General features: G+C 33.8%; 1 protein-coding gene across 8 annotated transcripts in view; it reads right to left on the reverse strand.

Moving 5' to 3' along the window:
- LOC128210205 (uncharacterized) overlaps window positions 1-27,668 on the reverse strand; it is a 50,796-nt gene extending 23,128 nt beyond the window's left edge. For 4 of the 8 annotated variants that reach the window (XM_052914394.1, XM_052914393.1, XM_052914395.1 and 1 more), the window contains exons 1-3: window positions 3,399-3,613; window positions 981-2,543; window positions 12-359 (exon numbers count right to left, since the gene is read on the reverse strand). In XM_052914394.1, the coding sequence (XP_052770354.1) occupies window positions 12-359; window positions 981-2,511 (1,879 nt within the window). In that variant the 5' untranslated portion in view covers window positions 2,512-2,543; window positions 3,399-3,613. Of the gene's footprint in view, window positions 1-11; window positions 360-980; window positions 2,544-3,398; window positions 3,944-5,725; window positions 5,864-12,651; window positions 12,883-13,731; window positions 13,891-15,430; window positions 15,962-17,100; window positions 17,221-18,849; window positions 19,069-26,032; window positions 26,213-26,970; window positions 27,094-27,556 lie in introns of those variants that run through there. The other 4 variants (XM_052914396.1, XM_052914397.1, XR_008257120.1 and 1 more) reach the window with 4 other exon arrangements.
- Window positions 27,669-27,880: the final 212 nt, after the last annotated feature.

The raw sequence follows: 27,880 nt of genomic DNA on the forward strand, positions 1-27,880 counted from the left end.
TATTATCATACCTGTAATTGATTGACTTGTACACTTCAATTTCTCTGCAGCTTTATTGAACATTCCAATACAGTCTTCAAAGGTACCTTCAATGCTGCAGCAAAATGTCATATTAATAGAAGGATCCATAGCACTTCTTTTTTTCACATAATTGTCAAATGTATTGAATATAATTTTCATGTGTTTGTGTGATTGCCAAGATGTAGGTATAACAGCGACAGCTATGTTGTAAGTTTCTTCTTTTTCCGCAGCATCTAGAATACTTTTAAATGCTTGTGAAAGTTTATACTTTTCCTTCCCTGATTCCCACTTGGGTATGTTTAATACCGCACTTCCTTCTCCAATCTGACAAAATGTTTCTAAAGAACAGAGGAATTATGATAATTATCATAAATATCTTAAATTTATATACATAACAATAAGTAAAAATAGATTGCTGAAGTCAATGGTGAAAAGACAGTGATGATGATCTAAAAACAGTGTATAAAAGTTATGAGTATTACGTAGATGTCGTCATGTTTATATATTTAATAAGAAATAAAAAAACGTCATTCACTGTGGTGTAATGGTTAGAAATCTTCTGGGACTGCACCAGCAATCCAGCAACCATGCAGGCTTGATTTTCTTCAAATTTCTCAAGTTACTTATTTCAGGATTAAGCTAATCTCACATTTTGTACCCTATTATTTGTGTAATATTTTCTTTTTTTAGGTTTTAGACTTTTCACAATAAATAAGTTTTTGTTTATCAAAATCCAATTTAAGTATGTATTTGCACTATGTGAAATAAGCTACTTAAGCCTGTTAAGCTTAAGATGTTTTGAGAAATTTGGGCCAAGGTTCGATCCCCAGTTGTGCGACATTGAAGTTTGACCTTCTTCCCTCGAAATCAATAGAGGCCAATTATTGGCCATACCCAATCATTCTACCAAACAAAATGAGAAAAATGTAATATTCACAAAGTGGTAAGATAACACATACGATTTGGTGGCGAAGTGCTTTCTTGCTCTTTCGTCGTTACTTTCAGTTCAGCAGGGCAATCATCTAAGCTCAATTTCGTGACAGTAAGTTGTGAACGATTTGGAAACAACCAGCACTTGTGATCGACCATAAGAGGACTTTTTGGCGAAGGCGGATATTTGTTTCCAACATGCTCAACTTCATACGCTACATAGTTCTCATGGCATGCATTTTCAATCTTGCCTATGACTTTAGTACTATCAGGTCCTTCCATATGGCAAACAATGTGTTGTTTTGTTAATTTGTCAATGTAAGATGTGCAACAATCTACATCGTTCTTTTCTCCAATGATCTGAATCTTGCATTTCCCCTTAAAAGAACAGTTGTGCTTGAGCACTGTATGAAATTTCTTTTCAATTTTGCCCCGGTTTGCTTCAATCTTAAAATAACTGCATTTCACAGGGTTGTGGTCAAAGCACCTGGTAACTTCAACTGCTCTGTATTTTCCCAGGAGGCATTTAATTTCAGGTTCCAAGCCTTTCTGGTCTTTTTTGAAGAAGGAAAATTGCAAACTACTGCAGGCATCAGATTGCTCTGTAACAAATGGTTCGCCTACAATATATTCAAATTTACTCTTAAGTTCACTAAGGATAAATTGGAGTAAGGTTTGCACTCTTTCATCACTTAGCTTTTCGGGCAAATCAAAAGATTTCTGCACGATACTATTTCTCAATCGTTTTTCTATATGGCTCACAGCAGGAGCGCCAGCTAACGAACAAAATAAAACATTTTTTTCTTTTTCAATAATATCCCAATATATTGTATGCTTTCCTTGGTTTACATGTAATGTTTCTATTAGCTTGTGTATGGCATCAACACTACAGCCACTCATAATATGTTCAAATGAAACTCGCCCAACACTGTTCACACATTCAAATTCTATCCATTTCACAGCTTCATTTCTGTGTCTTCCATCTAATGTCATCGAACATCTGTATTCACCAACTGGAGACCATTTGTATTGGATATTTGGGAAGTCCTTTTGGAATGTATCTTCAAGTTCTTTTTCAAACATCTGCTTTACGCATAAAGGCATTTCTAATGATTTGTTGTTTGACTTAGCAGCCTTTATAGATTCACTTACATATCTTGCAGCCTTTACCTCATCACTTCTGTGGCAAACAATCAATACTTTGCTTTGATTTGAGTCAACAATCCAGTGAACTTTTGTGTCAACTTGGCTCAGTTTTAATTGCTCTTTAACAGTGTCTTCACATAATCCATTAACTGGAAGTTCTGTATATACAAGGTTTGCTTTTGACAAAATATTTTCAAGTAGTTTAGAAGCATTTGTTTTGTCTTTCGAACATGGGAAGATAATCTCAGTCTCAGACCTCTCAATCTTTAAAATGTAAGATGGTTGAAATGTTTTACAAATTTGTTCCAAGAAATCTGGGTACTTTAACAAGTAGTTTAATTTCATGAGCTTTTCCATATTAAGGCATACAGTTTCCTCATCACCATTCACATGAACAATGACAAAATGTTCCATGGAAGTTTTCTCATCAACTCCTTGCGTTCCGCCTGTAATATAAAAGTTCATCAAAAGAAATAGAATAGCATGATAATCCAAAATTGCTAACAATAATACAGCAGATTTCATATTGAGATGTGTAAGAGTACTACAAGCAAATGCCAGTGCAAAACTCTTATTTTATATCAGTCGATACAAGCTATACCTCGGTCACTAGAAAATTACTAAAGTCAGGAGTATAGGTCTGCTTTGAATGTGCATTTTATTACTAGTAACACGTGTACAAAGTTTCATTGGAATTATTGTCTGTAGTGGTTTTCATTTTCAAAAAATCAAAAGGCATAATTAAAATATTATAGCCAGAGATCTTATGGGATATGCCAAAGTTTAAAGTCAAAGTAACAAAGACTATGATCTCCATTGCACATACCCAAGATGGTCAAGCTCAAGCCTAAAGCAAATCAAAATACAAGGAAATTTAAACATATTTATCCTAAATGGTAACCTTGTTATGTTATTTAAGATGCCCCAATGCATAACCAACTTAAAATTGGGACATATCAAAATATAACAAATGTTGACCATGACCTTTTAGGGTGACTAGCGGTTGACATGGGTGCCAAGTAATTCCCCCCCCACCATGCATGACCAAAACAAGCAATTTTGACCAACGACCCCTAAGTGTGACCTTGATATGTGAACTAAATACATTGATCTTGCTCGCGACACTCCAACATCTCATGGTGATCATTTGTGAAATCATTTTAAAATCCCCGTATGCATGGCCTTGATCAAGTTCGCGCACACATTACCGCCCACCTGCAAGACACCAATGACATATCCAATCTAATAAGTTTTCCTTCTATTAATTAATAATAGGTTTAACAGTGCAAAACTACACTTACCTGAGTTAAGTGGAATTTTGATGTTGACAATCTTCCTCTCTTTCTCTTTTTTACCACTGGGTTCATTTGTTGTCTCCTTAACAGTTTTGTTATCTGAACCACTTAATGAAGAAATGTTAAAAATTTTTCTTTCTTTTATGACTAATGTTCCTCCTTCATCTCGAGGGGTGAAAGCGAAAAGGTTCTATCTGCTTCTTTATTTAATGTCACTTAGAACCTTTTCGCATTCACCCCTCGATCTGACAAACGAAAAATGTTCCCGTCAACACTCAAAAGATCACCTTCAAAATGCGCAGACTCCACATTTTCCAATACACACTCTTTATCTTTGTCCCGTTTGTCTTGAATGAAAAACAAACGACCTTGTCTGATTATCATGTACTTGCTACTTGATAAAGGCTTGTTTTTGCTCATTTTGCAATTATGCAATTCATTTTCATGATTTTCTGTCGATACGAAATCAGCTGCTTTTTCTTGTTTCCTTGCACCAACAATATCGTCTTGCCCCTGACAATTACTTGAATTTGGATGTAAGTTTGTTTTTTCTAAAAAAAAATGTATACTACTTAATAGTTGTTAAGGTCCGCCTGAAACACATCATCATCGTATTTTGATAAACTCAGGGGCATAAATTTTAACTAAACAAGGGCTATAACTCCTGAGTTATCAATGCAATCTAGCTGTTGATCAAACAAAGTCGAGAACCTGCTCAAAAACATTGAAACAAAGTTTGGTAAAGACTAGATATGCTCAAGTCAGAGAGCAGACTATGTGCATTTGGTCAAATTTGAAGAAAATTAAGAGTCAGAACTTTTGGTCAATAGTGTGATCTGGCTGTTGATCAACAGTCAGATTACATATAATGCAAATCAAGAATGTAGTTATTTGTATTCATCTGTCGAAGTGTAAATGCAAAATTAAAATTACCCTAAACTAGAATTGTGTCCATAGCACTTACCCAATATTTTTAATTGAAGGGCTATTACTATCTCCTAACTATGTGCAGCCGCAAACAAAAGCCCATTAGCAAAACTTATTCACCTCAACAACTTTACCCTAAGGTCTCAACACTCTAGAAGTTCGTAAATACCAATTATTGGTAATTTAAGGACCATAACTTTCCCATTACTATGTGCAGCTGTAAACAGAACCCCAGGTGCACAACTTCATCATCTCAACAACATTCCCCTCAAGACTCTGGGTCAAATAATTTTGGAGTTTTGAATAACACAAGCTTTCATAATACTTACAGATAGATGCACTGACACATGGCCAAAGGTAAACCTATGTGCCCCTGCCCCTATTAAGCAGGGGCATTAAAATACTAATATGAACGGATATAATTACCTTAAATCTTAATTTGTCAGGTGATGTATTATGTATATGAAAAACATTTGTGGCGAATTATTGAAAAATCAAGTGGTTCAAAACATATAGAGCAGACCCAAAATATAGTCATATTATAGTCATATGACCTTGACGTCTTATTATGGCTTGACTTTGAAACAAGCTAGTTTTACCATGCGCTAATACATTTTCTTATTATGATAAACATTTGTGGCAAGTTATTTTACAATGCTTCCAAGGGGTTACAAAAATACAGAGCAGAAACGAATGGTAGTCATATGACCATAATGACCTCTAAGTGTGACCTAGCTCTTTAACCCAGCTGGTTGTAACATGTGTTTAGCACATGATCTTAATATGTTGATCATTTTGTGGATATTTCCAAATCCCTTAATCAGTTTACACGGCATAAAGAGGACAGTAAATAAAGTTAAATTAAGACTCATTTAAACTTTGACCTCCAAGTGTGACCTTGAACTTGAACCGAGCTGGCTTAACATACACTCTGCACATCATCACAATATGATGAACAGTTTTGGGAGTTATTTTAAAGTCCTTCAAGCAATTCACACAAAAAAAAACATTCAGGGGGTAAAAGAAGTATTGAGCAGTCAAGATTCGTTATAACCAGAGAGATGAACAGACAACTCAAGCAAAAACAATATGTCTCCCTATTTATGGGGGGAAGACATAATAAACTTAAAGATTAAGTTCTGGAGGCAAAGTTCTGGATATCAGTAAGGTGTATTAAGGTCAGAGTTAAAATTTCATTACTGGGTACATGTCTAAAAATACACAGGTTGACCTACAGAGACATTTATTATGAGAGATCCATATCAGAACTGCCATCAAATAAAATAACTGTAAGACAGCATTACATTGAAATCTTAGACCTTGGTTATAATAGATGGGAATGTACTGCAGGAGTGTATCTAACTCATAAACTCATAAACCTTAACAAACTCAATTTAGACTTATACCAGTGAGCTGTGAGCTGTGAGAATGAGTTGTCAGAGGAGGACTTTTATTTCTAACTGCATCCGGCTCATCTGGTCCCTGATTTCCTGGAAGGCTAGTTAAACGTCGATTTTGCCCATCTGCATTGTTTTCCTCAGTTTCTGAAGAAATGATAAACAATGATTACATATTGCAGATGAAAAAATATAAACTCTGTAAAAAATTAATGTTAAGACATGTTTTAATATCAATATTTTAAAACAATTATTCATCAGTCACAAGTTTTACAAGTATCTGTTTTTGTAAAATTGTTGATTCTTACCCAACCTCCTCATTTATCATTATCGATGTCAAAAACATCTTTGTTACGGGTAGGTGTATATTGCATCAAAGGTCACAAATGTACCTTATTTCCAATTAAGAACAGCAAAGCAAAAACTTATACTGGTAACATGTTTGTGAGGTTATTGGGGATTGCATTATATTTTATATATATGTGATCATTTATATAATAAACTTAACCTTCTATTCTGATATATTGTGTGATGTATGTTTGATTTATATGATGGATTTTTTTCAGTGGTAATGCATTGCAACCATCTGAATGGAACTTACTTCATGGAGCCCTAATTGTTAAGTTTAAAAAACAAGAGGGCCATGATGGCCCTAAATCGCTCACCTGAGTAAAAGAGTTTAACCTTTGTAATCAATATAGCTTGATATTTGTTCTCAAAGAATATTGGCTGGTCACTTTTCATTAAGTTAAATGGATGTTGCACTAATTAGTACGCTATTCAATATCTCCGTACGGTTCCATCAATATGCAAATATGAAAATAAAAGAGACCAAACAAAATTATTTTAATACATTTGAGAGAAGTCTATGCAAGGGTGCTTCAGACCAAATTTGGTAAATATCCATCAAGAGGTTCACAAGAATAATCGTTTTTTACTCTATTTTTAGCTAAAGGGGCCAAACAAAATTATGTGAACAAATTTAAGAGAGGTCCATGCAAGGACACTTCAAACCAAATTTGCTGAAGATCTATCAAGGGGTTCATGCGAAGAAAATGTTAAGATTTTTTTACTAATTTTAGCTCTGGTGGCCCTTAAAAGGGGCCAAACAAAATTATTTGAAAAGACCTGACAGAGGCCCATGCTAGGATGCTTCAGACTTGAAGATCCATCAAGCAGTTAATAAGATCAAGTTGTTTAAAGGTTTTTCTATTTTTTGCTCTGGTGACCCCTAAAAGGGGCCAAACAAAACCATTTGAACAAAGTTGAGAGAGGACCATGTAAGGATGCTACATATCCAGTATGGAGTCATTCTGACCTTTACTTTCAGAGGAAAAGATGTTTAAGTGACAAGACAATGTAAAAACAAATGACCCCTGAGCAAGGCCAATTTGACCCCAGGACAATAATTTGAATACCTTTGGTGTAGGTCCATTAGGTAACACTATATACCAAATATGAAAGCTCTAGGTCTTATATTTTGGAGAAGAGGATTTTTAAAGTTTTATTTTATAAGACTATATAAAAACAAATAACTTTCAGGGCGGGGCCAATTTTGACCCTGTGGCAATAATTTGAACAAATCTGGTAGAGGTCCACTAGATGATGCTGTATACCAAATATCTAAGCCCTGGGCCTTACAGTTTCGGAGAAGAAGATTTTTAAAGATTTACTATATAACACTATGTAATAAAACTAGTGACCCCTGGGGCGGGGCCATTTTTGACCCCAGGAGATTTTGTAGAGGACCACTACATGATGACACATACCGATTTTCAAGGTTCTAGGCCTTGTGGTTTTTGAGAAGAAGATTTTTAAAGTTTTCCCTATATAAGTCTATGTAAAACAAGTGACCCCCGGGGCGGGGCCATTTTTGACCCCAGGGGGATAGTTTTAACAATTTTGGTAGAGGACCACTAGATGATGCTATATACCAAATATTAAGGCTCTAGGCCTTGTGGTTTTGGAGAAGAAGATTTTTAAAGTTTTTCCTTTCCGTTGCCATGGCAACCAGAGTTCTGCATGGAATTCAATTTTTTGAACAATCTTAAAAGGGGACCACCCAAGAAACATTCCTGTGAAGTTTGGATGAAATTGGCTAAGCGGTTTATGAGAAGATGTCGTTTAAAGTAAAAGTTTACGGACGATGGACAGACGGACGGACGGACGCCGGACAAATTGTGATCACAAAAGCTCACCCTGTCACTATGTGACAGGTGAGCTAAAAACTCAAATGAACAGCTTTGTTAAATATGGGCTTTTAAATGGTGCATGATCTACTTCCATATATCAACTTAAAAGAAGACAACTTCATGTTATTCAGTGCTGCTAAGAACATGCAATTCTCTTATACTATGTACAATGATAAAGTATCATCAGACAAAACACAGCTTTGCCATTTCACTCAATACATAATGCCATTTCACTCAATACATATTAAAAACTGACTGAAGGTCAAGCAATCTAGTATTAAAAGCATTAATTTTCAGCAGCATTTTTTATGAAAATGGCTAATTACCATTGGAAGGCTATTTTGTGTCTTTTCATTTCTTGAACTGAGTGCCCAAAATGAATAGAACATATTGTCATTTACAATAAATCATTTCAAATTCGGTAGTAGAGTAACTCGTTTAGAATCTCCTGTCACGTGGTTTAATACAAGAATCTTTTTAATATGGGCAATTAGAAATTATAGTCAAAAGCAGCCTTAAGTAATTCAGGCAAAAACCATTTTCCTTATTCTATTAACAGTGACTTCGACCTTGACCCAACCCCGTAAAAGCAATCCTAAGCTAGCTGAGTCTTCACATAAGCTACCTACACACCAACTTTCATCACTATCCATCTATTCTAACTTAAGTTATTGGGCAGAAACCATTTTTCTATTTTTATAAACAGTGACCTTGTTCTTGACCCCAATCCCCCCTTTAAATCAATCCCAAGCTAGCTCTTCACATATGCTTGACGCCTGCCAGCCCACCTACTAAAGGGGGTTTATGAGAATAAAATGATTACAGTAAATCCTGTTTGCAATGAAAGTAGAATCAAATAGCTATTCTGTTGTTGTTGTGTTATTTGCTTGAATGGCTAAAGGGAAAAGTTCAAGAAACAATAAGCTCAAATTGGAAATGTTCCTTACAAAAGTAGTTCAAGCCTCAGAAAAAAATCATCGAAACTTATAAAGGAATAGATAAAAAGTTAACAAGTTATAAAAATATTAAATTTTCAGATTTTATTCACAGAAATATTAACTTAAAAATTTTACAAAAGAATGTTTACTTGTAAAACATCAATGCATGATATGAGGCAGACACCATTAAAAAAATGTCAAAAATTGCCAATTTCTAACTATTTTGTGTTGTGGTTGATTTATTTGATTTAAGAAATGCGAACTATTTTTCTATTATGTATTATATGAATCATGAACAATGGGCTTTCAAACAGTTTGCAAACTTTGCTACGGTCAATCTTCAAATGATAATCACCAGTGACATTATCTTTAACTTTTCCTCTGCTGGCCATCATCACACCCATATTAAAAAGTTAGACCAATCTACATATTAGATATATTAGTATGCATTTTGAAGACAGTAATTATTTAAGCATCGCTCTTAATTTTATGAATGTTTTTATCCAAATATAGCCGATAATAAGTTAAAGGTACTGATCTTTGTGTAATAATGCCATAAATAATACTGCTAACCGCTCTAAAAAACTTGTAAAAATATTACCTTGTACCAAGCACCTAAATTAAACTTCAAACCTGGACTACATTTTAAATAAAACATAGATTTATCATGTGTGCTAGTAAACTTGCTTTTACTGGAATGTAAGGAAATATATATAATATATACATATCCACCAAAAATAACTTCATACTTATATTACAAAAATACTAGGGATGGCAATGAGTAATGAAATTGGTACTTGAGTTACACTCAGACAATTATCTTCCGATCGAGTACTCGGGTACACGATTACTCTGGAAACTAGAATTGGTTTTTGGGAGAGACAAGTTCATGATGTATCATTCATGTACCATCATTTGTCCTTTTTATTTCATTTTATATATAAATATGAGAAACCACAATATAGTGCATGTGAGGAAAAGTTGCATATGTCAGCTATACTCAATGATGAACAAGAAATCAAAACTATATTGAACGAAATTAAATAGCATTCATTGAACTTCAAAATACAAAGAACACATATCCAAATATTAACAGAAGGCATATACAAATACCTAGCACTACGTAATATTGAACAATTTTATTCAATCGTACAACATGAATGTTCCTTATTAGCTCATCAATGTTCATTGTTTGGTAGAAACTCTCTTATTAGTCACCAACAGTACGCCTATCAAAACTTTGCTAATTGACATTAGTGCAAATTGAAAATTAGGGCCGTTTGTTTGTATACTCTCACAACAACTGCCATTTTATTTGTTAGGGTCAAATGTGTACATAGCAGGGGGTTGATGGATCGTACATTGACTAATGTTGGCAACGCGCCAGTACTATTACATCGTCTGTATATGGTGAATATTAAACTACTTTTTTGAATACTTGAGTAGTAATATAGTACTCGGGTACTCGGACAATCAAGCAAGTACTCTAGTTCTCGGGTACTTGTTGCTATCCCTAAAAGGTACAATGAACTCGTTTAAGCTCTGATAAGTGTCTTCATCAATGCCTTCAAAATATGTTTGTTTGGGGGATTATGTGTGTTTTTACCAGACTCTGATTCTGTTTCTTTCATAGCTTCAGCAATCCGTTTTTCAGTTCCATGATTTTCATTACCATCTTGAGCAGCTAAGAATAATATTACAAAAGGTAATTATAACATATATTTAGATAACTGACTTTGAAAGTCAATACTTCATTATCCTACTGTTTTGATATTAGAAAGGCTATTTTATAAACAAAAGAAAATATATATACAGGCAAAACTCTTTGGCTCAATTATCGCATAGCTCAATATCCTCGTTGGCTTGAAGCAGATTAAAAAAAATTGACCAAGAGTTTTGTCCTACTAGATATAGGATTTAGTTGCTGGTCATGAGCAACCTCCCTTCTAAGTTTAAGGACTGTAGTACCAAGCAAACTCTAGTTATCAACCTGACAATATTTTTGCATTCAAGGTCACATTGAGCCCTGAATTTTGACCTTTTGACCTCTTGACCATGCAATCAATACGGGTCATTTGCTTGTCATGAATAAGCCTATCAAGTTAAACTCGAATAATCAGGCGGAAAAGCTTTTTGTGTCCAAGTTCACAGTGACCATGACAACTGACCAGCTGATCTCTTATAGTTCCTGCCAAGTTTGAGGACTGAAGGGCGAAGCATACTCTAGTTATCAATCAGACAAGCTTTTTGTTTTCAAGTACACAGCGACCATGATCTTTTACCTACTGACCTTAAAATAAATAGGGGTCATCTGCTGGTCATGAACAACCTCCCTTCTAAATATGAGGACCATAGGTCATGGTTTTGTGGTCACGGTCATCACAAACTTCGACCTACTGACATCAAAATCAATAGGACTCATCTTCTGGTCATGACAAAGCTCGCTACCAACTGACACATTCATTAAAAAGCCCTGATACAAACATAAAACCTTAAATACTGATACTTACTTATTTAATTTTATTCTTGCGTGTTGAATTGTGTTTCAAATGATTGCCAAATATCATTAAGTAACTCACTATCAAGAAAACGTCAAGGCAATAATTGATGCATTGCCTCTATGCTTAACTTTATTATTTATCCTTTTTACTAATTCAATGCTGAAACCATAACTCATCAATACCTTTAACAACATATAGAGCTGGTCAAATAATATACCTTCTACCCTCAAACTTTGGTGAGTCCTAAAAATAAATAGTGGTAAACAAACAACTTGTATGGATGGTTCTCATTAACGTTCTACAACAACTATTAGCATCTTTCCATACCAGTTTTCCACAGAATCTATGATCTTGCAGCTGAAGGATCTTCAACTGTTTTACCTTTGTTTGCAATTTTCTTTTCCTTTCCTTTGTTTCTTGGAGGAGGTGATGGTGAAACATTATCTTGCTTAAATGCTCCTTTGAATATAATAATAAACATAAGCCTGTAAATACTGCAGGTTTTTTTTGTAAAGTGTGAACCTAGATAAGAGCTCGGTTAGCAAAAATCAAATTGTTGTAGCCTAAAAAACTTAATTATCTTCAATATCTGATGCTTTTTGAAAGACGGCAAATGATCCCGTAGAATGATTCACATAATGTATTAATATCTTTTTACCAAACCAGCAGTCTAAAAGATGATCAATGCAAATAAAAAGAATGAAAACGCAAGCGTTAAGTTTCTATAAATATGGGATTACAATAATTAAACCAGTAAAAGAGTAACATTTAACACAATTGTAGAATTGTAGCGTGTTTTGTGAGGAGCAATCATTAAAGCAACCAAAATGATTGCTGTTGGAAGGTGGAAGCAAGTAGACGAGAAAGAAAGTTTATCTTCACTCTTTGAAAAAAATGTTCAAGACAGTACCTGGCATGAGATTTAAGCATTTTATTGTTTTGAAAAATACCACATTCTCAAAAGATATAATATTTACTAGTTCTGACAATGTCCTTATATGATGGGGACATTGAAAGCAATTGTGTATTGTTCATACAAAAGCATAATTATGTAACACAATATAGTAACACATTCGTGCAGGGTTTTCACAACTATTTGACTGCCTCAGAGACTATTGATTCTTCGGCCAATCTGTGGAACACTGCCACACGCACATACTCAGAAGCGCCATTTTGACAATTATGTCTCCCTCAACGCACATGTGCTTGACAATGGCCTACGTTAAAATCATTTTATTTGTCAAATGACAAAACTTATACTGGTAAATACAATGCAATCTGCAAGTTTCTTGGAAATTTCATACCTTGACCTGTTCCAGTAAATGGTGGCTTCCCTGGTTGTTCTGTTGAGCCATCATGTGAATCTCCTGTGGACCCAGGATTATCACTTGGAGAAGTTTGCCCTCCGTCACCTGGATCCTGTTTTAGCCCCCTTGAAGCATAATCAGGTTTGTTGCGAGAATTGTCCTGTTGTTTGATCGCCCTTTCATTAGACTGATTGTCACCACTGCCTTGCGTTTCTTCTACTTCTGTGTCTATAAGTAAAAATGAGCAGACAAAATATTAATGGACTTTAAAAAGACTTAAATACCAACAAGTTTGAATAACAAGAGGTCATTGTAAAACATGTGTGCACCCCTAAAGGCAGCCAATGAGTCCTTTCATTTTTTAATGTCTGTGGGGTTATTTTAGGTTGTGGCCAACATCCCTTCCAAGTCACAAATGCTGAGATAATTTCTACTCATATTGCAGTGATGACTTTGACTCAACTGCGGGTTTACAAACTAAAACAAAATACAGGAAAAGCATATCTTATGTCCATGGTACCACTTAGACTAGCTATTGAATTTATTCAGAGTGTCAATTTTGGAGAATAAGGTAATGTGGTATATACAATTTTCTTTCATGCTTTTCGATGAAATATGGACTTTTATAAGTGAAATAACAACAGTGAAAATATCAATTTGATATTTTTCAATGGTTATGAACTCATGTCCCGCTTAAAATAAAGGTGCTTACGTTATTTTTTGGAACAAAGATGCACAAATAAAACTACATTTATAACTGTTTATAAAATCTTTGCACTAAAAACGAGCGAATGATTAACTATAAAAAAGAATATCAGAGAACTTTTTCTCAACAAACCGGAAGTAGAAAATTGATAGGTACGACATCTGCTAAAAAACGGGGTAATTCAGAAAATAAATTAAATTAACAATTAAACTCCGAAAATAAGCATAAAGAAACAGAAAGATCTAATTTTATTTCACTATTGATCATAGAAAAATTACATTTTCTATGACACTCGTGCAATAAAATACAATCATGCACTGAAATAAACAAATATCCTCAATGTATTTCTAGTCAAAAGGGTAATATGTTACCTTTGAATAAATCAGTTCTTGCCCCTGCCTTCATATATGCCAATGCGTTTTCTTTTCGAGTTATGTTTGGCTGCTTTTGAAAACGACTACTGGGTTCTTCAGACTCTGGCAAACTATTCGGAGTCGTACTTGCTTTAGAATAATCATCTGATTTTGACCCTGTAAAATAGAACACTAACGGCAATATTTTAAAAGTATAATTACTGAATACATTTATCATGATTTTTTTTTTCTTTTTGGCAATGTACCCTGCAATTGCTGGTAGAAAATAAACACAAAATATAACAGATTCTTAAAAGAATATTGGAAGGGTAATAAATTATACATAGTAATAGCAATAGCAATAATATAACATTCTAAAGGTATATTGGAATGGTTGTCAAATAACCATAAATAATACAAGCTACCAGAAATTAAACATTCTAGAATATTGGAATTTAAATAAAAGAGATATAACAGATAATAAAACAATCGTGAATGTATATAGGAATGGTAATAGAATAGCAATATCGGAAATAAAACATTATTGAATGCATTTCTGAATGCATTTCTGAATGTTATAGAAAGTGAATACTTATTTTAATTCGTTTACAGTAAGGTAACTTTTGAAAATAATGCAAGTATCAATTGCTGACTTTTAAACATTTAAGTAAACCCAAGTTAAAGGCATTTGTGGTGGGCCTCAGTTTAGGAACAATTCAGGAACGCCTGAATGTTGTTATATTTAAGCAATATCTCAATAAAAATCAATCAAAGTCAATGCAATGCATTAAGTAGGTGCTGTGATATTGACTTATGCACGCTTGCATGCAAATCTTAACCAACTGATTGAAGGACTATGATTTGCGAAAATATATCTAAAATAGAGAAATTAGTGTTATAAATGAAGTCGGTAATTGGAAATACCTGACTTGACTTATGTGTGCTTACAATCAAACAATAACCGGGATTTCATTGTCAAATAATAAAGGACCATGATGTGCATCACTTTAGGGTAGATGAGGCCCATTTTTAAAGAACAACCACAATACATGGTGTATTTGCTGAGATATTGATTTAGATGTGCATACATTCAAAACTTTGACCAGAAGATTTCAGTCGAAAAATAAAGACCAATAGTTTGCAATCAATACATTATACAGATGCCTAACTTGATAGGATGGTCTTTTTATCTTATTCCACAATGGATGTCAAAGTTATAGACGTAATTCTTTACATAGATTTGCACAGCGAAATTGAAAGTTTTGAGGTACTAAGTGACATTCACCTTGAAGTTAGGCATCTTGACCTCGGAGCGACACGTTACCGTCGTATTTTGGTCATTTCCTCAAAATCACATCAGTTATGAGCCGAACATAAAAGCTGTTAGGAAGGAATGACGAACAATAAAATTGATTCCTATATAGCATCTACCTAAATTTCTGAACAGGGGTTATGATAAACTAAACCAATCATTACAAGCTACCTAATTGTTTAGCATGAACATAGCCAGTGTTGTATTTTATTTCTGAAAATGTAAATTGATATATTTTTTTCATCTATTCAAATTTGGTAATTCATCCTTATTTGCTTATCTGGTTAAGGTCAGACGGAGACAGTTTTAACCGATACATTTTCTATTATATACACTTATAACCAAAGTGACACTGATTTAAACATTCTGTTTCTTTAAGTAGAATCAAACCACTTATAGTCTTACCATAACTGAAATCACATGGGTTTGGTTTCCTCTCATCTTCAGATGATGATGAAGACCTTTCTGCTATTTCGAGCTTAGGTTTCTTCCCATTATGCACAATCAGTTGGTGAAACACTCCATCAACACTGACTAATTCTTTGCTTTCAAAGAAAACTTCATTAGCCTTGATAGTCTTTAACGTTGTCAGTTTGTTTGTTTTCAAATCCCGAATGCACCAGACTCTTCCTTGTTTTGAAATCTCGTATTCACCATTGCTTTTCAACTTGTCACTGCCAGTTGATGTATCAAATACAGATCTATAGTTAGAAGCATCTCCTCGTAAGCTGACATGCTTCGATATTCCAGATTGTCTAATGCTTGCGGCTGATTGCTGATTGTTATTTCCGTGCAATGCCTTTGTTTGTCCCTTTCCTGTATATTTAAGTTTTGGTTGAATACTTTTATTATTGTATGAATTGCGCATTGTAAATTTGGATTGTGTAGGTGTTTCATGGAGCGTGGATCTCTCCATAGTTTTGTATCCACCACTATCTGTAATTTAGTTATTTCTTCGTAAAATCAAATTATACAAAAAATATTTATGAATATCAAAGTCATGAGTGATCACTATGATGTCACTTTGATTGCATGACATGTGTATTTCATAACTTCAAGCGAAATCACGTGGTATCAAAATACAATAACAACAGTGCCCGATATCGCTCACCGGATTAAAATGACAAAAAAATATTGGTTATTTATGATGTGCTGCGTGAAAGGGAAGTAAGTGGGTGTCGAGAAATGTGATGGTTAATCAGATTATTCTCAGGGACAATTGATGTGATGGCAATGGAAGCCTACAGTTGCTATGGAAGTCAATTTATGCTAAAAAGTCATTGATTGCTATGGGTGAAGGTACTTGCTAGGGAAATGTTGTTGCTAAGGAGTGCCAAAAGTAGTATCAAGAAAGCTTTATGACTCTTCAGGTGATGTTCCTTTTATTAGTCACTTTGCAAGAAGACATGTTTAAAAAGATTACTATTCGGTATGCATTTTGATTTCATATATTGCTAAACCACTTCATTGGAGCTATAGATATGCACATGTTCTTTGGAAACATAAAACAGATGTCTCATAATGCATGGCTCGTTCTCTTCCACCAGATTTGACGTTGGGAGATATGGAACAGATTGTGGGTGTTGCGTTGATAAGATGAATATTGGACATAAAAGTTAAGAAACTAAGTGAAGGCTTGAAACAGTAACATAGAGGATATGACAGTGTAACAGGTGGAATGTCATTTAAATCCTTCAAGGGGTTTTGGAACCACACAATCTATGGCTTAAGCCGTTGACCTTAAACTGTGGCATTGACCGTAAGCCAGCATGCATTGAATTTGAGTTATGCACTTCATCTGTACATGGGGAATACTTGACCTGAGTTTGTTGAAAATTTTAGATGGGGAGTAAGACGTAAAGAGTGAACAAGAAAGTCAACACAAACTATATGGCTTGAACAGTTGACCTTCAACTTTAATATTGACATTGAGCCGGCTTTCTTGGAATGATAGACCGACGGGCGAACACCTGAAAAATATATCACGTGACCTCTAAATCAGCAAGTTTGCAGGAGGGGGACATCTATTTCCAGCGACAAGAATTTAACAGAAATACTTTTCAGAAAACACATACCAGTATGTACTGTTCTTTTGGTGTTTGTTGTTTGAGGGTCACCGACAGATATTTCTTCCTGCAGTTGACTACTCCGCGGAAAAAGTTTTGGTGGTTTTCCAATTAGGTCGTGTGGTGTTTCTGGATGATATAAAGACATATTTAGTAGTTGAAATTTCTTTAGTATCCGCAGTTTATAACAGGGAGACATCTAAAACAACATAGATGTTGTTCCGCTTTTATCAGTACAAAAGGGCCAATATGGTCCTATATCGCTCACCTGCATTTCTATAGATATCTCCAAGACAGTAATTGGGGCTAAAGAGACTTTGGTTGCTTAGACAAAAGAAGGTTCTAAGGAAGTAAGTGGATGGTTAGGAAGTACATGGTTACTCAGGAATATAATGGTAAAAAGCCCACCCCCTGGCAGGAGAAGAGTTTCCTTCGGGTTACCATAGAGAAATCTAAAGAAGAACCACCAAGGATTATCAGGTGAGGTTGAGTTGAAGATTGCCCAGTGGTTTAGGATGATATGTCTTTAAAGGAAACAAAAACATTGACGACAGACTGCCAATTGACACAGATCCATCTCCATAGCTCAGCTTTGGGACTTTGTGCTCTTATGAGATAAAATGTCTACACAACAAAGACAGTGGATAATAGAACAAAATATGTATGTGCGAGTTATTTCAAAACAGTTCCAGAGACACGGAGCAGACACAACATATAGTTATTTGACCTTTTACCTTTTAGTGTGATGTTGACATTAAATCAAGCTGGTTTTAACATTTGCCCTGCACACTGTCTCAAAATGATTAAAGTTTGTTATTTTCATTCAATGGGGTTCACGGGATATGGAGCAGACACGAAATATAGTCATATCATAGTCATATAAACTTTTGACCTTGACTTTGGTGAACATTTGTGTTCAAAACTCTTCAAGAGGTTCAACGGATATGGAGCGTACATGCTTTGTTAAGGACATATGGACGGATGGAGAGTCAGAAAACTTGTCTCCCCATTTATGGGGAGGTACATAACCAGATATTTCAGTGACTTTGAAACATGTCCACATGTCCACATGGCCCCATGTGTAATAAACTGCCAATTGTTTAATACAAATACATCATGTATTGTGAATGTTTCATGTAGAAATGAAGTCAAATGAGAGCAAGCAGAATGTTTCTATTAATCTTATTTTGTTTTGAATTTGTTACTAAGAGTTGTTCATTAGTTGGCAACAAAATATCCAAATTGCTTTAAATCATGGTTTCCTCATACACACATATATAGCATACCAATATAAAGGGTACTGATTTTTCTATAACCCTAGCCAAATTTTACATGCTTTCCACAAGCACTAGTAAGTGAATGCGACTTAAAGAAAATATACCACGCCATACTAGCTGACATTTTGTTTTTGAACTAAAGCGGGTGCAGACTATATTTGATATTGTCAAGATTTAGCTTTACTTTAGGATTTATTAATAAATTGAGAAGAGAACATGTCTTTTAAGCATTGTTGATGGACGAACAGAAAGACCAACGGTGAACAAAGACCGATCCTAATAGCTGATCAGGTTTGCTGCCAGTATTGTTCTGTTGTTTGCTCGCCCTTTCATCAAACTGATAATCACCACTGCCTTGGGGTTCTTCTGATTCTATTTATATAAGTATAAATGAGCAGGTATATATTTTGTTACTTTAATGGACCTAAAACAGACTACACTACCATCAAGTCTGAGTGCAAGTTTCTTGGAAAGTTTATACCTTGATCTTTTCCAGTAACTGGTTGTTCTATTGAGCCATCATGTGAATCTCCTGTGGACCCAGGATTGTCACTTGGAGAAGCTTGCCCTCCATCACATGGACTCTGTTTTTGCCTCGCTGAAGCATCATCTGGTTTGCTGTCAGAATTGTTCGGTTGTTTGCCCTCCCTTTTATCAGACTGATTGACACCACTGCCTTGTTTTTCGTCTGCTTCTGTTTCTATAAGTATAAATAAGCAGACATTTTAATGGACCTTAAACAGATTTAAATACCAACAAGTTTGAGTAACAAGATATGATTGTAATTCAAGTATGCAACCTATTTGCAGCCAATACGTAATTTCACTTTGAAATGTCTGTTGGGTAAAGGTTATGGTTATGGCCAACATCCCTTCCAAGTGACAAGTGAGGTAGTTCAAGGTTATGACCATCATCCCTACAAGTTAGAAGTAATTTATGTAAGTATTGACCAGGTCTTAATGTCATTATAGGAATTGGTGAGTTATAATTTCCAGTGAAACGGGTATGCATTCTACTGACAACAATGAAGTAGTTAAATGGATATTATAAAGTTTAGGCAAGCAAAACAGTTTAATTATCAATCATCTTTTTAAGATTTGGTGACCTCGACCTTTGATTTTTTTAATTAATAAAAACAACCATAACAGGGTTCAGTCATAATTGAGAAACAGACACACACACGCACATACAGGATGAGGAATCACGTGACTTCAACGGGGTTCTCTCATGTGTCACCACGGTTCAAAAAAACCGATGTAAACAAGCAAGAAATACTAAGAAAAGATAAGAACATATTCCTTGGCATATAAAAGACAATGCTATTTTCTGCTTCGACAAGTGTGAAATATTTTGGATTTGCTTGTATTTTGACGATGGAATCCTTGGCCAAATTTCGATACGACGGGATTTTGTAGAACGATGCAACGTTGTGTGCGCCGTGAGTCTTTGTTTTGTAAACATTTCTTAGTAATATTTAAGAACTCATACATGTGATAAAATGTTAATTTTACTCATTTCATTCATTTAACGAATTGTTTGTAAAATGTATTTTAGTTTTTATAAAAGAATATCGATATTTCAAGAAGGGCTGTTGTTAACGTGATTTCTATAGTTGCTGTTGTTAACGTGATATCTTCTCATACTATGCTTATTTAATTTAATAAGCAGTTTGAAGTACTCTCTCAACTGTGATATGATAATGCATTAAACATTGAACCATTATTCCAAATGATATTTCGTTCATGATATGAATGTATATCCATCCCTTTGATCGATTTTAAAATGTTATATTTATGTTCTAGGTAGGCCGTCATGGTGATACGTCCAAGTTATCCATTGTCCCTCTGTAAAAGACGGGGTCAACCCTCATATATTTAAAGAAATGTTGACAATGATGGATTAATTCAATTGATGCAGTGATGAGTACATTCAAATGAAAGAAGACAAGATATGCTCCAGCCAACTTCGTTCCTGTTACATCCCCTGGTAAAAGAAAGTCAACAGTCAAGAAGTGATTGAACTACGTTTTAATTTGCAATTAATTATTAAACTATTAAATAGAAGAAATAGTGAGTACATGTGTTGCTGGTTGGATCAATTTTATTTGTATATGACGTCATTATAAACTATCTATTTCTTTTTCATGATATAAGACAAACCCTTTGAGTGAAATGATTCAAAACGTCACGCTCATTATCTAAAAAATCAACCCTTTTAAGTTATGGACGTAGTGTATGCAATAACAATTTCTTTGCATATTACATAAGTATCTAGTACATAGATATAATCATATACCGTTGTTGTTTGGTATGACCTTCGTACAACTTTGAATATATAATACATCGAAAAAGGGTGTAGTTTTTAGGGCACTATATTTTATCAAAATGAAAGAGAGTTACAAAATAACCTGTTGTTGTTCGAAGATTACTGTTTAAGATAGAACGTTTTTCACATACATATAAGTGTTAATTCAATAAAACAAAGGTAATATTTTTGAAAAAAGGCTGAAACATTAGGCGAAATTTAATGTTTTTGTATTAAGGACTTGAGTTAGAAATTGTGAATAAATTGACTTATCTAGGAATAGTATTTAGCACTGGTGTGTCATTTAGCACAACGTTTGACACTTGGTCAGGACAAGCTATGAAGACTTTTTAGAAGCTTAACTCAGACTTAGTTAAATTTCCTGGTATAGCAGCATGCCATTATTAATCTTTGTTTGATAAATACACATATTGTTTTGAACTATGGGTGTGAAGTTTTGGGTCTACAAGATAGCATTAAGTTAGAAAGAGTTTATTCCAAGTTCTGTAAAAAAATACTGGATGTTAGAACACAAGCTGAGAACAATTTTGTGTACATTGAACTTGGTCGAATACCATTTCTAATAATGGGAATTGTAAATGTGATTATTTATTTGTTAAAAGAGTTCACAATGTAATAAGATTAAATATGTTAAAGCTGCACTCTCACAGATAAACCGTTTTTAAAACTTATTTTTGTCTTGAAAAGAGTTACTTAAGAAGATATTACATACATAAATACTATTTAAATAGATCAAATATAACTAAATTTGGTGAACTCTTACAAATAACAATAAGACTAATCAAAGTTAACAAATTAGCAATGTTTATCCACAAATCTTTTTAATTGAGAGTCCCTGTTGTATTTATAATGATGTTAAAGATGCACTCTTACTCCCAATTTTAATACAGTTATTTTAAAATACCAAAAACAATGAATAAATGTCAAAAACAATGGTTCCTATGAGGGATACTGAGTTTGATTTGAACGAAAGGTGCAGAAAACACGGTATTTCTACAATTTGATAGTAGATCAGAGTAAATCTTTTAGCATTCACCAATCATTTAATATGTTTGCGTTGTCAGCAGGTAATGGTCATACTCTTGTTATCAGTAATGATTATTATCCAAAAGTGCATTGTTTGATATGTAGTTTAAGGTTTATCACTTAAAATTTATGTTCGTTATATATGTGCTTGTATTGATATTGAATAAGAGTGTCACTATAAACAACTCATTTAAATGATATGTGTAACCACTGTCTTCCACTATGGTTATATTATATTTTATGTGTACTGCCTATGTTAAATTTGTGTTCCGAAAGTACCTTGTTAGTAAAGATAAGTACACGTGTATTAATATGTATTGTGATCTACGATCAATTGATAGAAGTGCATTTAATTATATATATTATGAATAACATTGATGCATGTTCATGGGCCTTTATGCATTTAAATAGATTATGAAACTTTATTATCACATCTCGAGGTTTGTGATTCCACTGAAAGTGTCTGGTTGGTGATATTTCCTTCCATGGCGTTAAAGCTATCGATTTCTCACCCCCCCCCCCCACCCCTGATAAGAGATTCAAATATTTGGCCACGCTGGACATCCTTGTCGTGCTCATGACTACAGATAAAAAAATACCCGTAATGAACTACCATTATATTGTCATCACATACTTGCCTTCCTTGTTAATGACCGTCGTCTGAAGCACAATGGAAACAGTGTCGTATTGTATTATATAAAAAGTGAAAAAGACGCCAGGCTCGGGTTGGGATGAACGTTTTTACACGCAAGGCCATGAAACATCCAAATTATCATCTTACGAGGGAAGGTCAGTTTCATGGTTGTCAATTTCTTTGTCAGTGCTTCTTATTATTTCCTGAATTCTTATGGATAAAGATGTTTTGACCATTTTCGAAGCAACTGGAGCGTGGGCAGTTTTATGATTAACCTTTAGGAATGGCGATTTCATTATTGAATTGTTATTGTTATTTGTCGTTTCATGGCTGTTGAATTTACATGGAACTTTGGAACGTACATGAGTCGGGTTTGGCTGAAGTGTATTTTGCCTTCCGTTTTAGTGTACCTATTACTTCATCCATTCATTTTATCCATCATTGAAAAGATTTGGAGAAACTTCAGAGGGATACTGAGCATTTGGAAGTCTCCTTTTGATGGCATTCAGGCAACATCAATTGAACATTTTAAAATCGATCAAATTGGTGTAAATTCATACCATGAATTCGCGTCACAAATGAGAGAGTAAAACAAACCGTAAAATAGAATAAATTGCGCATGTTATGATAAGTTTGTTACGCATACCGATTCAACATAGTCAGCTTTATTTAGATGAGAAGAAGTTCATGTTAACGACAACACATAAAACATTCACGTTTACAACAGCACTTCTTGAAAATTTGATATTTATTGAAAAAACTAAAATAACACTTAAAGAACAATTCTTTTTATGTAAGTAATGAGCAAAACTCCCTTTTAACGCATGAAAACATAGAATCACGTCGTACACAGCGTTGCATCGTTCTACAAAATTCCGTCGAATGGAAATTTTGGTCAAGGATTGCATCGTAAAAATACAAGCAAATCTAAAAGATTGTATAAGCGTAGAAGCAAAAAATATCATTGTATTTTATAGGCTAAGAAATATTTCCTTATCATTTCTCTTAAAAAAGTTATTTAGGAATTACTGTCACCTTCTTGCTTGTTTACATCGGTTTTGAACCGTAGTGACTCATGTGAGAACCCCGTTGAAGTCACGTGATTCCTCACCCTGACATACAAGAATTGTCTGACACTCCACCTCATCATTGGGTCGCCTGGGTGTTGTGAGCCATCTATTCATGGTGATCCTTCATGGCATGTGTATTTTTAATCCCAAAATGGCTGGTCAAGATGGTTAGATATATGATATATGACCAAACTCTTCTCCAAGTTTAAGAACCATAGGTCTAAGCCATCTTGTTATATCGATCAAACACCTATTTGTGTTCAACGTCACTGTGACACTGAATTTTGACCTGCTGACCTGTTTTATGAATATCTCACATGTAGAGAACAGTCCGTGTGATAATATGTGTATTTCTTGTAAAAAGGCAAGTTTGCTTTGTGTCTTTCATTTTAGTTCATCTTGGACGTCAAAAGGCTTGGCGGCATTTGGTATCTTGTTTTTATTATTCATGGATGCTTTCCCTTTTCCATTTCTGGGGGATGTGGTTCATATGACAATTGTCTGTTTTCCATATTTGGGTCAGTTTCATGAAATGTTTTCGACGCTTTAAAAACATTAAACGTTTAGCTAACATGATCACGACGGCGCCAAATACTATCACATTTCCTTGAATTTAAACCATTTTGAAAACAATATAATGCACTCAATGACTACTGACTCATCATATCATTTGAGAATGTTTACATTCACAGTTAAGAAAATATGAAATGATATTGAGCATGTCTTGTGTTTTGTTCATAGTTCACAAAACTGAAGGAACATCATTGACTTATGACATTGAGCCAAAACGCTTTCAAGGTACTTCTGTCGGTCACTGGTAAGCTAAATATCATTCAAATATCGAGTTATTTCCATACAAATCGAACATGTTTGCCATAACTGTGACCTTTTAGTCTTCGACCTTATATAATACGTTAAAAAATAATACACTCTACAAGCTATCTTTTTAATGCAAGCAACTAATATTATTGTATGATATGATTTGGGTACTACCAACCCATTTTAATGTTTTTGTGGCTGGTTTTCAGGGTATTGCCTTGGATTAGCATTATCAAGCCAATTGGGTAAATGATGCAAACCTCATAAAAGAACCAATATGGTTGTATAGTCTCATTTGATTAAATTCTAGAATTATTGTTTTCAACTGTTAAAGACATGTCATATTAAATGATTTTCTTTGACAGATGACTAAAAATGCTTCTCCTTTATAGTATTGTATCAATATGTTTAGCTTGACGTATTTAAAGAAACTATATTTTAAGCTATGTTGTTCAATTCTATTTCGTAGGTTTGATTTAATGTATAATTGGTATTTTATATTACACATAAAGCATGATTAATATCAGCAGACGCCTGATTTTGATTACAATTCATACCGAATTTTGCTTTCAAGTGCAAAACGGGTGAGGATTTTTTAAAAAGATTATATTTATTTCAGCATTTGTTAACAAATGATTAAAGTTGAGATATCTATGTTTTAAAATGCACCATTACGCAAATATTTTGCATATCTGGACCTCTGATATGTACCTGCATTTGTCCTAGTGACAGTGTTCGCAGCGACCTTCCCGACATTACATTTTACCTATTGATACATATATGTAACATAATAATGTAATGTAATATTGTCGTGTCTATGATTTTGATAAGAGTTTGAATACAAATTGAAAACACAATATTGGCTCTTGACGTTTAGACCAGAACGAGGTTACTTCGCCAGTCAATGTTAATCTAAATATCATTGAAATATCTAGTTACTGCCATCCTTTTTTATCGAACATGTTTACCACGATCTTGACCTTTTAGTTGTTGAGTGTAAACAAACTAAATTTAGCCATATAGTATCGTGATAATCATAAAGATTAAGTCCAACTTGAGAATGATAATTTTGCACTATACCTAAACAAAAGTATTGAGCATTTTGCTAAATCTGTTAAAAGGGTCTTAAGAAGTTGAGGCAACTACATTACTTAAATGTAATATGAACTGTTGGACTTATTAACTATTTATCACTGTTGTTTCGATAAAAAACAGCCATAAATGCAATGTTTTTGTTATTATGTACATGAATTTGCATTTATAGATACGATTTAAAATCACTCATAATGATTGTTTCCATTCTTGACATTAATACTGGTAACATTTGCATTGTTCTTTATCTTAGTTTTCAAGATGTTATTTTAATGAAAGAGCTTACATTACAACGATGATAATTGTTATAACATAAGCTTATCAAATAAATATCATTTAATAATTTCAGCCGCAAATAAAATCGAAACCTAACGTGGAATATGGTGCACTTGATCTTTTTCATACATAATTGTTTAGCTTTTACACTATCAATATATTTAAATAAAAAATATAATTTTAACATATGGCCTACTTTTGAAAGATATCATAATAAATGTGACGTTTAGGCAGTGTTATCAATCCATAATGTATATAATCAAACGAGGCATAAAGACTGATCCTTATAATAAGTATTATAATGAAAATGTATATTTAAAAAATGAGCTTTATGTGTCGTCTATTCTTTGTCTAGTTCCAGACAAGCAACCGCCCTGACATTAACTTAAGAGTCTGTTATTCTTATATACGAGGATTGTCACCTGTTCTGATGTTCTTATTATCCTCAATGGTCCCGGGAGCTTTGTTTGTAAGTCGATTTCCGGATAAGCTAGTGCTTGGATATAAAATTCCAGATTGCATCTGCTGACTATTTCCCTGTGAAGAGTAATCTGCCCTCGCAACCTGCTTCTTTTGGCTGCCTGGTGTTGACTCTGACATCACTGAAATATTTGATGACACGCTTAAACAGAGCATGATTTTGTAAGGCGATGCCGTTTACACTTATCTATGTTTGTTTTTCATAGTATAATGTTTGGTAATATAAAAAAGTACCTAATTGTTCAATAGCATGACAAATGAAATGAAATGAAAATCGCATTCATTTTGTTATCTGCAGTGTTAGAAAAATGATTTTATGCCAAGGAAGAATAGTATTATCCGAACTGATGAATGACAATGGTTTCGTTAAAATGAAACTGCAATGAAACTACAAACTATGTAGTTAAACTAGTGAAATGCATCAATGATTTATTAAACATGTAAAATTTCAGATGATGATATGAGATGATATTAGGAAAAGGTGACCAATGATTGTTTATTTTTGCTTATGCTCATTGGTCACCTTTTCCATCATTTATATATATTTTTTGGTTATATTATACAATTATTAACCGTTGTTTTAAACAAACATTTAATTTCGTAATTAATTCGTTCTTAATATTGATGATATTATTATTTCTTATATATTCCTGATTATACCTGAATAATCATTGTTTACCAAACATTATCTCTAAACATTCTACTTTCGCTTTCGATCGATTAACATTGATAAGATTATTTCCATGAGCGAATGGAACGCATTTTATTTGAACAAAATTATGTAGTCATTTTGTCGAGGTTTGCACAGTAAAATACGAATTTCATGTCAAAACTATTGCAAACTCGAATATGGTCATGTCTTTAGTCTTAATTATCTTACAGTGATTCAATCGCCTAAATAGTTGTCCTCTTATCCTGCACGTTTGTTCTCTAGTCGACTGCCCAGATCACACCGAGATACGGTTTACTTGGAGCAGTCAACAGATCTCCTCTACTGAATCAATATACTCTCCCCCACTACATATACAATACTAAATAGTGTTGGGTAATTGTATTTAGCAATAAATGTAATATTGTCGTTTAGAAAAAAGAAATTAAGCAATGTTCAGTTCAAAAACTACGTGCTCTGTTTGTAAATAAGAAACCTATTAATAAACATCGTTAGAAATGTTGGTAAAAAAATATATTTGGATCAAAACTAGCAAAATTATCGTCATTTAATAGTCTTCTTATTGATCTAATCTAATTAAGATACAGGATCTTAATACTTTTAACGTTACTTATTTTGACAATCTTGAATATAAGACTGATTGTAAACACTTTTATCGCAGTCATGTATCACTTAACGCCCAATATATTACAACTGAAAACGAAACTAGATTATAAGCTATAGCATTTTAAACTTTAAAATCTACAAACATATCACAGCAAATACTGTGATGCTTGATTGGGTCTAAGTGGATTACCTGTAATATTTTAAAGAATGACGAACAACATCCCATACAATTCACAAACCCAGGAATTCAGTCGATTTACTTCGTTGTTCCAATTGTTGAACGTTGTATTGATCTAAGTCCATCTGTCATAGGGGTCGCACTAAACTGCGGTATTTTAAGCGGACGATATAGAAAACGTTGAATAATGCAGACGACATAAACAAAGTAGAGGTGTGAAAATTGCGGCAAATATAGACAAAGAAGGAAATCTAATACTTTTCCTTGATTCGCGTTAGATGAATGTTGCAAACATTTACGGTTTTTTATAAGAATGTTATGCAATATGTTGTACAA

The sequence above is a fragment of the Mya arenaria genome, chromosome 12 (assembly GCF_026914265.1).
Source record: "Mya arenaria isolate MELC-2E11 chromosome 12, ASM2691426v1".
NCBI lineage: Eukaryota > Metazoa > Mollusca > Bivalvia > Myida > Myidae > Mya > Mya arenaria.